The sequence below is a fragment of the Ammodytes marinus genome (genome assembly GCF_949987685.1).
Source record: "Ammodytes marinus genome assembly, chromosome: 17".
Taxonomy (NCBI): Eukaryota; Metazoa; Chordata; class Actinopteri; order Uranoscopiformes; family Ammodytidae; genus Ammodytes; species Ammodytes marinus.
Window position 1 is genome coordinate 7,534,999 of NC_137221.1, and position 12,886 is coordinate 7,547,884.

The 12,886-nt window shown below is 39.3% G+C and overlaps 1 protein-coding gene across 6 annotated transcripts in view; it reads right to left on the reverse strand.

Moving 5' to 3' along the window:
• Nucleotides 1–6,229: 6,229 nt before the first annotated feature.
• LOC307263771 (uncharacterized protein) overlaps nucleotides 6,230–12,886 on the reverse strand; it is a 42,491-nt gene continuing 35,834 nt past the window's right edge. For all 6 annotated transcript variants that reach the window (XM_080045021.1, XM_080045020.1, XM_080045022.1 and 3 more), the window contains 7 exons: nucleotides 11,811–12,249; nucleotides 10,490–10,670; nucleotides 8,741–8,845; nucleotides 8,590–8,640; nucleotides 8,442–8,490; nucleotides 7,766–7,951; nucleotides 6,230–6,864 (listed from right to left, as the gene is read on the reverse strand). In XM_080045021.1, the coding sequence (XP_079901147.1) occupies nucleotides 6,854–6,864; nucleotides 7,766–7,951; nucleotides 8,442–8,490; nucleotides 8,590–8,640; nucleotides 8,741–8,845; nucleotides 10,490–10,670; nucleotides 11,811–12,249 (1,022 nt within the window). In that variant the 3' untranslated portion in view covers nucleotides 6,230–6,853. The remainder of the gene's footprint in view (nucleotides 6,865–7,765; nucleotides 7,952–8,441; nucleotides 8,491–8,589; nucleotides 8,641–8,740; nucleotides 8,846–10,489; nucleotides 10,671–11,810; nucleotides 12,250–12,886) is intronic.

Genomic DNA, 12,886 nt, shown 5'->3' on the forward strand with positions numbered 1-12,886 from the left:
ATTTTCACACTCTTCCCAAACACACAGCTGTTCATTAGCTTGAAGCTGGTGTCAGTGGGTCCTATGGGTGCTCTATTTTTATCAGACTAAAAGCTTCATAACGCCTCGTATCACGGACACAGATTCCATCCTCAACACCACTCAACAGCCAAACACAAATGCCCCTTCGTTAGTTACTAAAGTTATTATTCTGTCTCATCTCTACAACACATGGGAGTCAGCAGTACATTTACAACAGATATGTCACTAAGACAAAGACCTCTTTTATATTAGGGGTGTAAGAATCTTTCCCCCCGATGGTGTTTCCCATTGAGTTATAATTCATAGCTGTCTGTGACATGAATGAATGGGTGTTTGTTCATGTGTATACATTCTTGGCAAATGCAAAAAATTATAGCAAATTTTCAAAATAAGAGCGCAAACTGAATTAGTGGTTCTCCTGCCTGCAAAATGGAACTTCTTGTTGCGCTGTGCACCACCTGTCGACCTCAGGGAACTTTTAAATCTCACATGATGACAAGAAAAACAACCTCTGAACTTCTAGTCTGGAGCACTGTGTCAATATTTGTTACTGATATAAAACATTTATGAGTGTTTGACATTGTGTCCTTATTACTTCTGCTTTTAATCTCCCTTGTGCGTAGACATTCATTCAGGTGTGCAAACCAATATGTCAATATATATGTACATATGTAAAATAGACCAATAGAACATATAAATAGATGTAGTAAAAGTATAGTAGCGTAGACACACTTTCTGCACTGGTACTAGTACTGTGACATAATGTTGCATAAGTGGCATAATAAAGGTTAAATAAGACTAAATAAACAGGTGGACTGCAAAGGGTTAGCGGTAGTATCAACAAGGTGCTAATCCAAAATATACACAATGCCATTTGCCAAAAATAAGAACAGCTAAATTATAGTAGAACACCTCATATATTTTGATATGTTGTATAAAAGTGCATTTTGAATTTGCATTGTTTTTTTTAAATTTAATTATTTAAACTCTAACTGGTATTTACTTTGTGTTACTCTATCTTTTTAATACATGTAATCCCTTTGTTAATTGTGAGTATTTTCTTTTGGTTAACTGACTCTTCGAGACAGCACCTCTGCAGTTGGCAAATCAAATCACTTGAACTTGAATTTTGTCTTCCCTTAAAGAACAGAAGGATTTATTACATGTGTTGGCCAAAAAGGACCAGCTGGGCTTCACAAATCTTTAATCCAAAAACTGTAGTAATCCAGTGTGTCAAAACCCTGAAGGCTGTCCCTACACTTCAGCTATTCTCCTGGGCCTTATACACTCAACTTCCAGCCCTTCATTGTGCACGATAATGACATGACAACAAGCCCCACAGCTCACATAAAAGACCTGGTTTGAATTGTTCACAGCTCGGGATGGAACGCAGCGATCAAGTCACCCCTTGTTGACCTTCGACAGAGGAATGCAAACAGTTCCTTCTCACTGTCATTTTCCTTTGCGGCACAGGTGTCGGACACTTGGACGTGCCAAAGTTAAATTTAACCCCCCAGACAAATCTCTCCATCGCCCACAATGTGTGGTGAGGCCACACATGGCTCCTTGTCTGTCACTCACTCTTACGAGCTGTTTACGGTCTCGAGCGGGGAGCTTTGGATTCCAAGGACAACTTTTAACCGGTGAAGTCATGAGATGAAAGTGAAATAAAGTCAGTAAGATTAAAAGGATTGTGGCGAGTTTCCCTCACTGCAACATGAAACCCCGTGGTGCGTCTGTGTCACCATTCAAAATAGAGCAAACCAGCAACCAGCAATGAACAAGTTGCAAAAGTACAACTATCACCTTTTATTCAGTTTTTTAAAGTCATTATTTAATATGTTTTCTCATCACAAGAACATTATTGTTTATTATTTTTCTATATTCTGTTTTTCTGCATACAATGACCTACTATTTCCTTATTTTGAAGCAACAATTGATGAAAGAAAACATTGAACTAACTTAGAGAGCATTCAATCTTGCACTTTAGGAAGCTGTAAAGATTGTAAATTAGTGTATGATGATATAATTTCTGTTTGAAATGATCTTCTGTTGTTGAAAGTGTTATTTAATTTTCATTTTTTTTCAACTCTTGCTCATTTGAACTATTATTTTCTTTTTATGACTTCTGCACTGGCATTTTCTAAGGCATGAATTCATTCTACATCTCAATTTGCAACGTCTATACTTTCCCAGAACATCTTGAGATTTCACTCATACTTGACAACGTTTACAATCATAAAATTACATCAGAACAAATCATGTCAGATGTCACCATTCGAAAGAGAGAGAGAAAAACAATAGGCTCACCTTGTAGGAGAGAGTGAAAGTGCCGTGAAACAGAGACGCGAGAGATGTCTGTACTTCCCTGTTAATAGAAACGTGGGAATAAGAAAAGCTCAGTGAGGGCCGTTACGAACCTGCAACCAACTGTCTGACAACCACTTGGTGAAATCACATCAGAATTATAAATAGTTCATCCTCTGGATGTTATGTTGTTTGAGGGAAATGACCTGTGAGTTACAACATGCAGTATGCATGCAGGGTCTGCTGGTATACAGGTAGGCTATATGTAATTTTAGAGTAAATTAACACCAGAATTCCAAAGGCCATTGGAAGATATAAAGGGCTGAATAGAAACTAGGCCTACCAGATGATCTGCAACCTTTGTGTTGACAATTGAGAGACGAGTACCATGTCCTGTTTGAACGTAAGAATGGAAATGTATGAATTATAGGAAAAAGTACCTGCAAAAGTATTATGTGAACTGCACATTTATTTTTGAATAAGTTATGCTTTTGATGTCAGATAGGCCAAAAGTTATTAGTAAAAAATTGGCTTTCTTGAAAATGTCCTTCAATTGTTTGAATAATATTGGTTGTATTTTTCGACCATGTCATACGCCATTGTTTTGTGTAGTTATTATTGTAGGTTTGCGCTCTGTATACCATGGTATCATGGTTACGAGCTGTATATAAATGAAATTGAAATGATTCTAAAAGAAAAATGCAAACGTAGACGATTTGAAGGTTCAGATGTCTCAATATCGTTCATGCTGTTCACGACAATGATGTTGTTTCTGTGGAAGAATGAATCACTCATCTAGATGGATATGTGTTTCAAAATGTGTATCCTGTTGCTTTTTGGCTAAAGTGTAAATGTAAGCGGCTTCGTGCTCGGCCTCTGCCCATTCAGAGAGACAGTAATTCTATCAGTTTGCTGTCTGTGGTTCCTCATTGATTGGGCCATAAACCAACAGGTCAATGTGGGAGCAGAGATAGCAGCCTGGAGGAGGGTAAACTAAAGGCCTGGGTATCTATCCCTTTCACCTCAGTGTGCCATTGTTTTCACTGAGTGCTGTCCTCTTGGATTTCTACAATGCTGCATTTCTCTGAGACTGTCATCATTGCAAATGAGGGTAAACTAAACGATTTTTGTTAATTAGAAACATACTTGAAATTAAATATGAGCTTGCAGCTGCACAACTTCATAGTAATAATTTTAACCTGATAAGGGCGCTAGAAGAAAAAGTTGAGAGATCACCAATTTTCATGACAAACCATCCTCAAAACTATGAAAGTCAACGTCAAAATGGTGCAGAAAGATAAGTCAAGGAATTACCAAACTCTATGGCAACCCATTCAATAGTTGTTGGGACATTTCACCTTAAAAAAAAAACTGAAAAAAAAAGTCAGAGGAAAGTCAGAGGTTCACAGACAGACAAAAGCCATTGGATCCCCAAAGTATTAAGGATTCATTTCTCCTGTAAGAAAGATGATATATGTATACAAAAAAAATGGATATTGGATATTTCATTCTGGCCCAAAGTAGTGAACGGACATCAACAAGTAAATGAATAATACATTCAGAAATCATACAGCTGTGTTGCACCTGTCTCTTGCAGGTGAAACCGGAGAAACATTTTGTCTCATAATTTATAGTGTGGACTGTTTGTATGTGGGACTGAATTTTATGATGAGCAGTAAGCTTTCTATTTACAAAGGCACCACCCAGATCAAAGCAAACAGATACTGACAACATGTCCTCCTCCCACCTCCTGGCTTTCTGTCCAGAATCACATCTCTGTGCAAAATGGCAGTGTGGTCGCAGTGAAACAAGGTCCAGTGTATTTCGTTGGACATTTGAGATGATAGCGTTTATATGATGGAGTTTTATTGGAATAAGAGCGACCACAAGGCTTCTGATGTTTGATTGCTACAGTCCATTTTAACATTTCTCATGCAGACACACTTTGATCGTTTGGCCGGACTAAACCGTCTGGGGTCGATCCTCGTCTCTGTGCGACATAAAGCCACAACCAAACAAACAGCGGCTGCTTCTACTGACAACGGAGGGGAACCTGTTAGAACCTGTATTCTGTCACACTATAAATCCTATTTCCCACAGACTAAACTGTCACTAAAAGTAATAAAAAATAACCTCAAAAACATAAGAAAAGTAAGTTTGCTTTCAGTCACCTGTGGGACAAATGTGACATTCTTGTTCGTTACTTGAGTATTTTCCATTTTCTGCTGCTTTATAGGCAAATATTTGATGTTTTTACTACACAACATGTGTTTGATCATTAGTTTATTTACATATTCAATCAATACACAATATAAATCAAGTCATTAACTATGAGGCAGTATTATGGGTTGAACCAAAAAGCTACATATACAGTTAATAGAATTGCACCATCTTCTATTGGGCTACTGATTCTTAGCCCTGAATACACCACCATTTGTGATCCAGTTTTTGTTTCTGAAAAGGGCATTGTTTTTAATTCTGCAAAGTCATTATTAGATTTTAATTTTGAAGCAGGGCCAGCCATATACCCATTTAGTGAAATTAGTAGTTGCATAATGCCCCTTATGTCACTGGTGGCCCAAGATATCTTTTTGAATGAACACGAGGCCATAAGGAAATAATAAAAATGTAACTTCTGCCATGTTTGCCATCAAATTGTGACAACACAATGCGATCAGAGACAAAGAAATGGACAGAAGTAAGAAACAAGCGCTCCCAGGATGATGAGGTAAAAACAAAACATTGCATTCTGTTGTTGAATTAGATATGACTGACACGTTTAAAAAAAAATGTTTTAGTTAATTGTCAGCCCTGCAAGTTACATTAATGAAATTTCGAGGTTGGTTATAGGAAAGTGCTGCAATTGTTTTCCTATTGCAGCAGCCATATGTTTTGTCCTTATGTGCCTCCATGGTGGATGTTTCAACCAGTAGAAAGAAATAGCAGCATTTGATTTCACAGTGGATTATATATTACTAATAAATCAAAGTTGGAGATTTATGGCAGTAACAAAAGCATGAGGATACCAATAGGGATATTAAAGTCTGGAGTTGGAAACCTGCATGAGTCTGTGCTGCCACCTCCTGGTGTCTCCAGAGACACAGAGGAGGAGAAAGAATTCAGATCCTTTAATGGGGGAAAACTACTAATATAATTCTACACAATGAAAGTACTCTGCAACTACTAAACGTTCTACATTCAATACCTTAAGTATTATCAGCAAAATGTACTTAAAGTATTGAAAGTAAAAGAACATATTTCGTCATAGATTGTCAACAAGGATTTATCACTATGTAAACAGAACCTTACTGTTGTCACTGCTCTCCAGGCGGAGTTCAGTGTGTCCCAACCTGAGGGTCAGGCCCCTCTGTCGGGTCACAAAATCAATCTGAGGGGTCAAGAGATGATTTATAGGTAAAGAACAAAGACATTACAACTTTTAGCTACAAAACTCTGTAGAAATTTAGGGGACCACCAATGTCTAATTTTCTTGTTTGTATAATTTTTTTAAAATACTGCTATTGTGCAACTTCATTTCACTATATCTGTAGCAACGGTGGCTATCTGCTGTTTTCAGAATTAAAAACATTTAATTGATCCCGGGGGGGATTTGGTTTTGTTATGGTGGCCCCCGTTATATTTAGAAAATAGAAATAAGAAGTATTTAAAATTTGGAGAATATGTGTCTCATACTACAATACACAGCTTAACAAATAAAATAATAGTAATAGAAGGAAATATACATACATTATACTACAATATTTACACAATAAAAGCACTAGTTATAACAATAAGAATATATGTTGTAAGTAAAGTACAATATCAATAATAATGTAACAAAAACTGTTTGCTCAACATAATTGTATGCAGACGGACGAACAGACGGACACGGAGCCGAGTCCCTTTCATAAAGCTTTATTTCACAGATCCCCTGAAACAGGAGGCCTAGGCAGCCAGGCTCATTATACATTTACATACACTGTCTGTGGCCAGTCCTCACGATGCTCCCCATGTTAAATAACTCAACGATTCAAGACAGAAACAATACACACACACACGCGCACACACACACACACACACACACACTGTTCAACTTAAGATAACAATAACAATATCATAACGACGGTAATAATAACAACCATTGTCAAATATTATGCATTTCCAGAGTCTTATACTGTATTTATCTAAAATTTGTTACACGGTCAGTCTTCTTTAAGGTGCACCATAACATCTGTATGTGACGTTTTTAATAACAAATGTTGCACCATAACACGCGGTGAAGACAGAGAATACTTGTTGTTGCTTTTTTTTTCTTTTTTCTTTTCTTATATATTTCAGATGAGTTTTTTGTCTTTCTTTCCTTCGTCCTCGCGTGGCGGTGGATGCGGTAGATGTGGCGTCGGCGCGGTTCATTGTTTGTTTTGGCACACTATGTTCATGTAAGCCGCTGCGGTGAGGCATGAATCTCGTAGCTCAGGCGGACACATAAGGCGCGTCTCCATTATGCATTTATGTGTGTCGGGGCTCACAGGACCTCTGCAGGGACGAGAGAAAAAAACAGGAGATAAAGTTTATTCAATAACATGGATTCACAACGGTTTTGGTTTGTCTGTTTGTTTAGATTGAAATATATCTGTTTCTGTGTGAATCTGCTATACGACACATGTAAAGTGCTTTCTTATCATTTTCTATTTGTACTGTGCATACTGGGTTTTATTTTCAGAGGACATGTCTTCTTTTTCTTTATTTAAATTATTATTATTATTTTATTTAGTTTGTGTAGATGGTACACACGGGATTTAGGAGGATTTCTGATTCCTGCGTTCCTACTTGGGTTGGATACCATTCACATTTGAACCAATACCAGCACTTGACTTATTATTACATTTATTTAAGGAGGCAAGGCAAGGCAAGTTTATTTATATAGCACAATTCAGACACAAGGCCACTAAAAGTGCTTTGCAGGGGCAAGATTAAAATACACAACACATCAGAAAAGCGAATGAATAAAACATTTAAAAGCAAATGAATAACATTTAAATCAAATAAATTTTTCAGGTTAAAATGGAAACAGAAAAGTCTTCAGACTTGATTTAAAAGAACTGAGAGTTGCAGCAGACCTCAAGTTCTCTGGGAGTTTGTTCCAGAGATTTGATGCATAAAAACTAAAAGCTTCTCTTCTTCTCAAGGAGCTTGAATAAAAAATAAAGTTCTGAATTCTGACGTAGAATTGGACGTGCAGATTGGATGTGAGGCTTTTGGCTTTTATTGACTTCATGGTTAATTGATTTGCAGAGAATATTTGAATGTGTATCCTCCTTCATGTCCTAAAAGTCCCAAGTTTGTAATCCATCTAAGCATAAAGTTAACCAAATATACAGTTTTTCTGTTAGTAACCTAAAACTCCTGTTGTTCTATCACGGTCTCTTCACAGTACCTGCGACATGCTGGGGCTTCATGGGGCCCGTCTTCATCAGGAACGGTTCCCCGCTGTTGTTCAACTGGATGATTTCCTCAAAGTTGCCCGAGACGCCGTTCTGATGAGCCGCGGTCTGGACACCGTTTACAGCAGGAGGAGGAGACACAGTCTGTGATGCGTTGGGACTCTGCAGGTTCCCAGCTGCTGCAAGGTGAAAGATAGTATTTATTTATAAATGAGGTTATGGGATTTATACTGTTTGTTGACGTATGAATTATTTTTAATATTCCTTTTTTTATGTGTGTATTTATTAATTTTTTCTATATTTATTTTTGCATTTAAAGTATGTAATTATTTTTGTGCACACATTTCATTATGCAACTGTTAGGGTTGTGCTTTTTGCAATGTATCTGTCTGTGTGTGTTTAGTTTTGTGTCTGTGTTAGCCAGTTGTCGGCAGGAAGCCTGGGATAAAATAGAAAAAATATATAGGCCTACATAATATGACGAACAACAAGTTTATCCGTTACTTTTCCACTTTTTCACTCAATAAATAAACCATGGGTAAAACATTTTTTGAAATAAATGAGGCTATGGGATTTTTCCTCGAACTGTAACTTTTTTTCTGTTTAGAAGACGTCAGCACTTTTTTTCCCGAGGCTAATTCCCATGAGATGAGAGACGGTTCCACTTACTGAGGCCTGTGTCTTTGCCGTTGACCTGTGGAGATGCTTTGACTTCCTTCTGCGATTACAAAGAACAAAAAGACCGTTTGTTATTTTCTTAAAGTCAATAGAAAGTTATTTTGTTCTTGGAAGTCTGTTGACGAGGAGTCACACCGACCTTATCTCCGGCATCGCTCTTTCGAGTTCTCTTCATGATCTCCTCGAGGCGCTGTAGAGTTAGGACAGAGAGATCAGTCAGTTAGCTGGCAGTGTGTGTGACTTTATGAGCTTCCTAAGCAAGATTACATGTGTTATTTTTCTCTGCTCACCTTCTTCCTCTCCAGGCGCTCCTGCTCTTCTTTCTGGAAGTGTTTCTCCCGCTCTAGACGCTGACGGTCGGCCTCCTCGCGGGCTTTGGCCTCAGCCTCGTCCCTCTGGGAAAAAGGAAAAAATTCAAAACATTTATATAAAAATACGATACAAAACTATACGATACAACTTTATCAATATGAAGCTGAATAAAGCTGGGATTTTCTATGACAACAGGCCTCTGCATTTATTACAAGGTATATTCATACATCATATACTTTTGTATTTGCATGTATTTAATCAAGATTTATCATATATTTTATAGAGCTTTCTCAAGTCTGTGTTACTGTGTATATAGGTTTTATGTGCGTGCATACTGGTATGTAGATGTAGGGCCCAAATGGTCAGAAACATCCAATAAACCGGTAAACACTGCACTGCACACTATATGAATACTTCTACTTTGTCTACTTCAGACAATACTAACACATACTTTTACTTAAGTGGTTTTGAATGTAGAACATTTACTAATATTGGAGTGTTTAGTACTTTTACTTCAGTAAAGGATCAGAGTCCTTCTCCCCCCACTAGCGTTCACATTGAGTGTGTATGTACTTTACAGTAAATGGGAAACTCTCCACCACCAGGGGGCGCCACATGCTCAGTCTGAGCTGCAGCCCTTCAGGACAGTGTTGATATTATCTGAGTAATCCCATTACATGCTTCACTGGGTATTCAGAATCTACACCAACCAAACAGAAAAACTAAAGCCAGAAATTAAGACAAAAAATAATGTAATAATTATGATGTGTGCATAAATCACATGTGTTATTTATTTGTGTTAATGCTGTTTTTAATTCTCTTTCAAGTATGTCGTTTACCCACAGTCCGCTGACTTGTCACGGCAACTTGTAGTGGAAGCAGAGAGCTCGACACTTATTAAACAAATATGAGGCCACTTTAGGCTCGAGTGAGTCTGCTGTCATGGAGGAACAATGGTCCAATTGAGGGGATGAAGGGGAGTTGGTCTGACAGCTCCAGGCATGGCACACACACTGACGCTGCTTATCCCCACCACTGTGAACAGGACAGAGGCAACACATACAGGCCTGGCTGTCACTATCGCCCCGATCACCACGGCTCCCTCAGCCTCCGCTCAGCACCATTATGGAGGTCACCAGCTGGCAGACAAGGGGCCAATGACGGCTCACACACATGCTCCCTGACTGCAGCACATATACAGTGAATTCCCCTGCTTTAATCTGCCCAGATGCCCAGACAGAAAGACATACAGGGGGTGAGGGAGTAAGACCGTGTGTGTGTGTGTGTGTGTGTGTGTGTGTGTGTGTGTGTGTGTGTGTTGGGGGGTAGTAGCCTGATGTTATGGCTGGTGTGCGGTGTGTGTCCTTAGGATGCGACAGATCGGACAATCCCCGAATGCGTTAATCTGCCCAGAGGGTAAATGGGTTTTAACTCTGTATGAGGGGATCACAAGGATTCCATGTTAGTTAATGGAAAGTAAAAGGGTTTTTTCTAGTGACTAAAGGAATTTATCTGTGTGTTGGGGGCTGGGAGAGGAGACATTCGACAGTGTTTTGATGGTACAGTGTTAACACATCAAGCCTTTAGCTGGACCAGAATAGAATCACCTGCCATGATGTTCTGATCAAAACCTACAAATAAAACCCTCATTATTTTTTTCCCTACAACCAGTGAACCTGTGAGTTGACTGGTTTGCCCTTTAATTTCCTATAGTTTATGCCCCTGACCTGTTTCTGCATCTTATCGTTCTCCTCCTGCTCGGCCCTGGCTCTGTCCTTCTCCTCCTTCTCCTCCTCTGCTCTCTGGGCCTGGTCCATCAGACGCTGCTGCTCCGCCATGAAGCGAGCCTCCTCCTCTCTACGCTTCCTCTCCTCCGCATCCCGCACCATAGCCTCCTCCTTAAGGATCCTGAAAACAAGACGTAATCTGGGTTACATACGGTAATGCACAAGCGAGTATTATATATTGTATGTGTATGAGGAATATCAGCAGTTTTTGGGGTATGCAAAACCTCCATTGTGTGTATTAAGGCATCAATAGATCTATACAGTATTTTAAGGGTTTCCTGGAAAGAGCTCTGCAATTTGGTCATAATTAAAGACATGATATAAGTGTATTTATTGGTGGAAACAAAAACACATTTCAAATGGTACACATATTATGCAAATATCTAACCTAGTTACATTGGTCTACTGGTAGTTAAAACAATCTATGAACATAAAGTTTCCAATAAAAAAACAAAAATGATCATTTATTTGATATATTTGGTCATTTGTTTGGGTTTCATTTAAAGGTGCAGTGTGTAATATGACATCATCAAGTAAGTTCTAGAAAGTTCTAGAAAGTTCTAGAATGCAACACTCCCTGGGTAACCCCATCCCTTTCGAATAATAACAGAAGCTACAGTGGCCTTCAAGGACAAGAGCAATTCTAAATTTTAAACAATGCACCTGATGACATTCCAACAATGACACTTCCAAAATGGCGGCGACTAGGCCTTGGTCCAAGGAATAGAGAAATATGGACATATATGAGACCCTAAGGGGAAAAAAATTATTAAAAAATGTTTTTCAGCTATTATGCACTAAATTAAACGTACTTGTGGATATTATAATTATTTTCTACAATATCTGCTAGGAAATAAAATTCTACACACTGCAGGTTTAAGCGGTTACGTATATCATTGAAGTTGTCAAATAACATAGAAATGATTATAAATGTAAGGACTTGATATTCCCATAATATAGAAAGCACAGTAATTACTAGGGAGGGACAAAATAACTTTACAGTGTGATGCAATACATTGCAAGTTTATATATATATTATGTTATTGCAGGAGTGTTCTATCATGTTACATCATGTTTTAGGTGTTCCTGTTATTTAGTAAAAACTGTGTTTTTAATAAAAAAACAAAGAACTGGAGAGCTCCTTGGAACTAATTTATTTTGTGTTATGTCAGATTTCCCTCGGCCTGCCCTGACATAACATGATGAATTGGAAAGTGTTTCATTTATATTGTATACAATCCCTATTGACCGATAATCTGACCTGTTCTTCTGCTCTTGCTCCAGCCTCTCCTGCTCCTCTCTCTCCCGCTGCTCCCTGGCTTGTCTGCGTTTCTCTGCCAGGACGCGGCCTGCCTCCTCTGGGTCGTGGGTGCCGGCCGAGGCTCTTCTGGAAGCAGGGGCAGTCGGGGTTGGGGCAGTCGGGGTGGAGGCTATGACTGCGGGGGGAGGGGGACTGGCAGCTACGGTGGTGGCTGGAGCTGGTGCTGGAGCTGGTGCTGGAGCTGCTGCTGCTGCTGCTGCTGGTGGTGGTGGTGTAGCAGAGGGGGAAGGAGTCCTGACGGAGGCTGCAGCAGCGTCAGGGGAAGCAGCTGAAGGCTCCACGTCGGGCACCACTGGAGAAGCCGCTGAGACGACCGGTGGAGGTGTACGGAGGGTACGAGGGGCAGAGGACACCAGGATCGCAGGGACGTTACCGGAGCCTTTTAGAGGGAAGAGAAATACACACACATCTGGTTTAACAAGAACATACTGATCAAAGATATCTGAAGTTCAGGGGGAAAAAATCACAGCAGATGGTGACGGAAGATACGGCTATGATTAAACATTGACAAGCGCCAAAGCTGATTTAAAAATAGTCAAAATGGCTCTGTTCCATGACCCTTAACTAGTTGGTGATGCGACAAATGAACAAATAAGAATTCTAGAGTTCTATGTGGACCACTCCAGGAAAAGCAACACATTTTTTGTAAAAAGAAATCATGTTCCCAAGAATAAATTTGACTTTCCTGTTCACGTGATGAGCTATAATTTGTTAAGGGTCATCATGGGTCACTGTAATCACTTAGACCTGAGGAAGACCAAACTGTTGGTCGGAATGTTCTGTCTTTGCACAATTAAGTGTCTTTGGAGCTGCAAGCTGTTGTGTGGATGTTTCTTTATTTTGACACTTATTTTGTCCTGCACCAGTCACATAGGAATGTGCATAATACACCTCTTACAGAAACTGTCTGGTGAAGGTCGGTCAGTGAAGGTTACCAGCCTCAGTCTCTACCATCACCACATGTATTCACACTAATTCTCTACACAGCAAACCGAATGTCAGCCAAAAACCCTCTA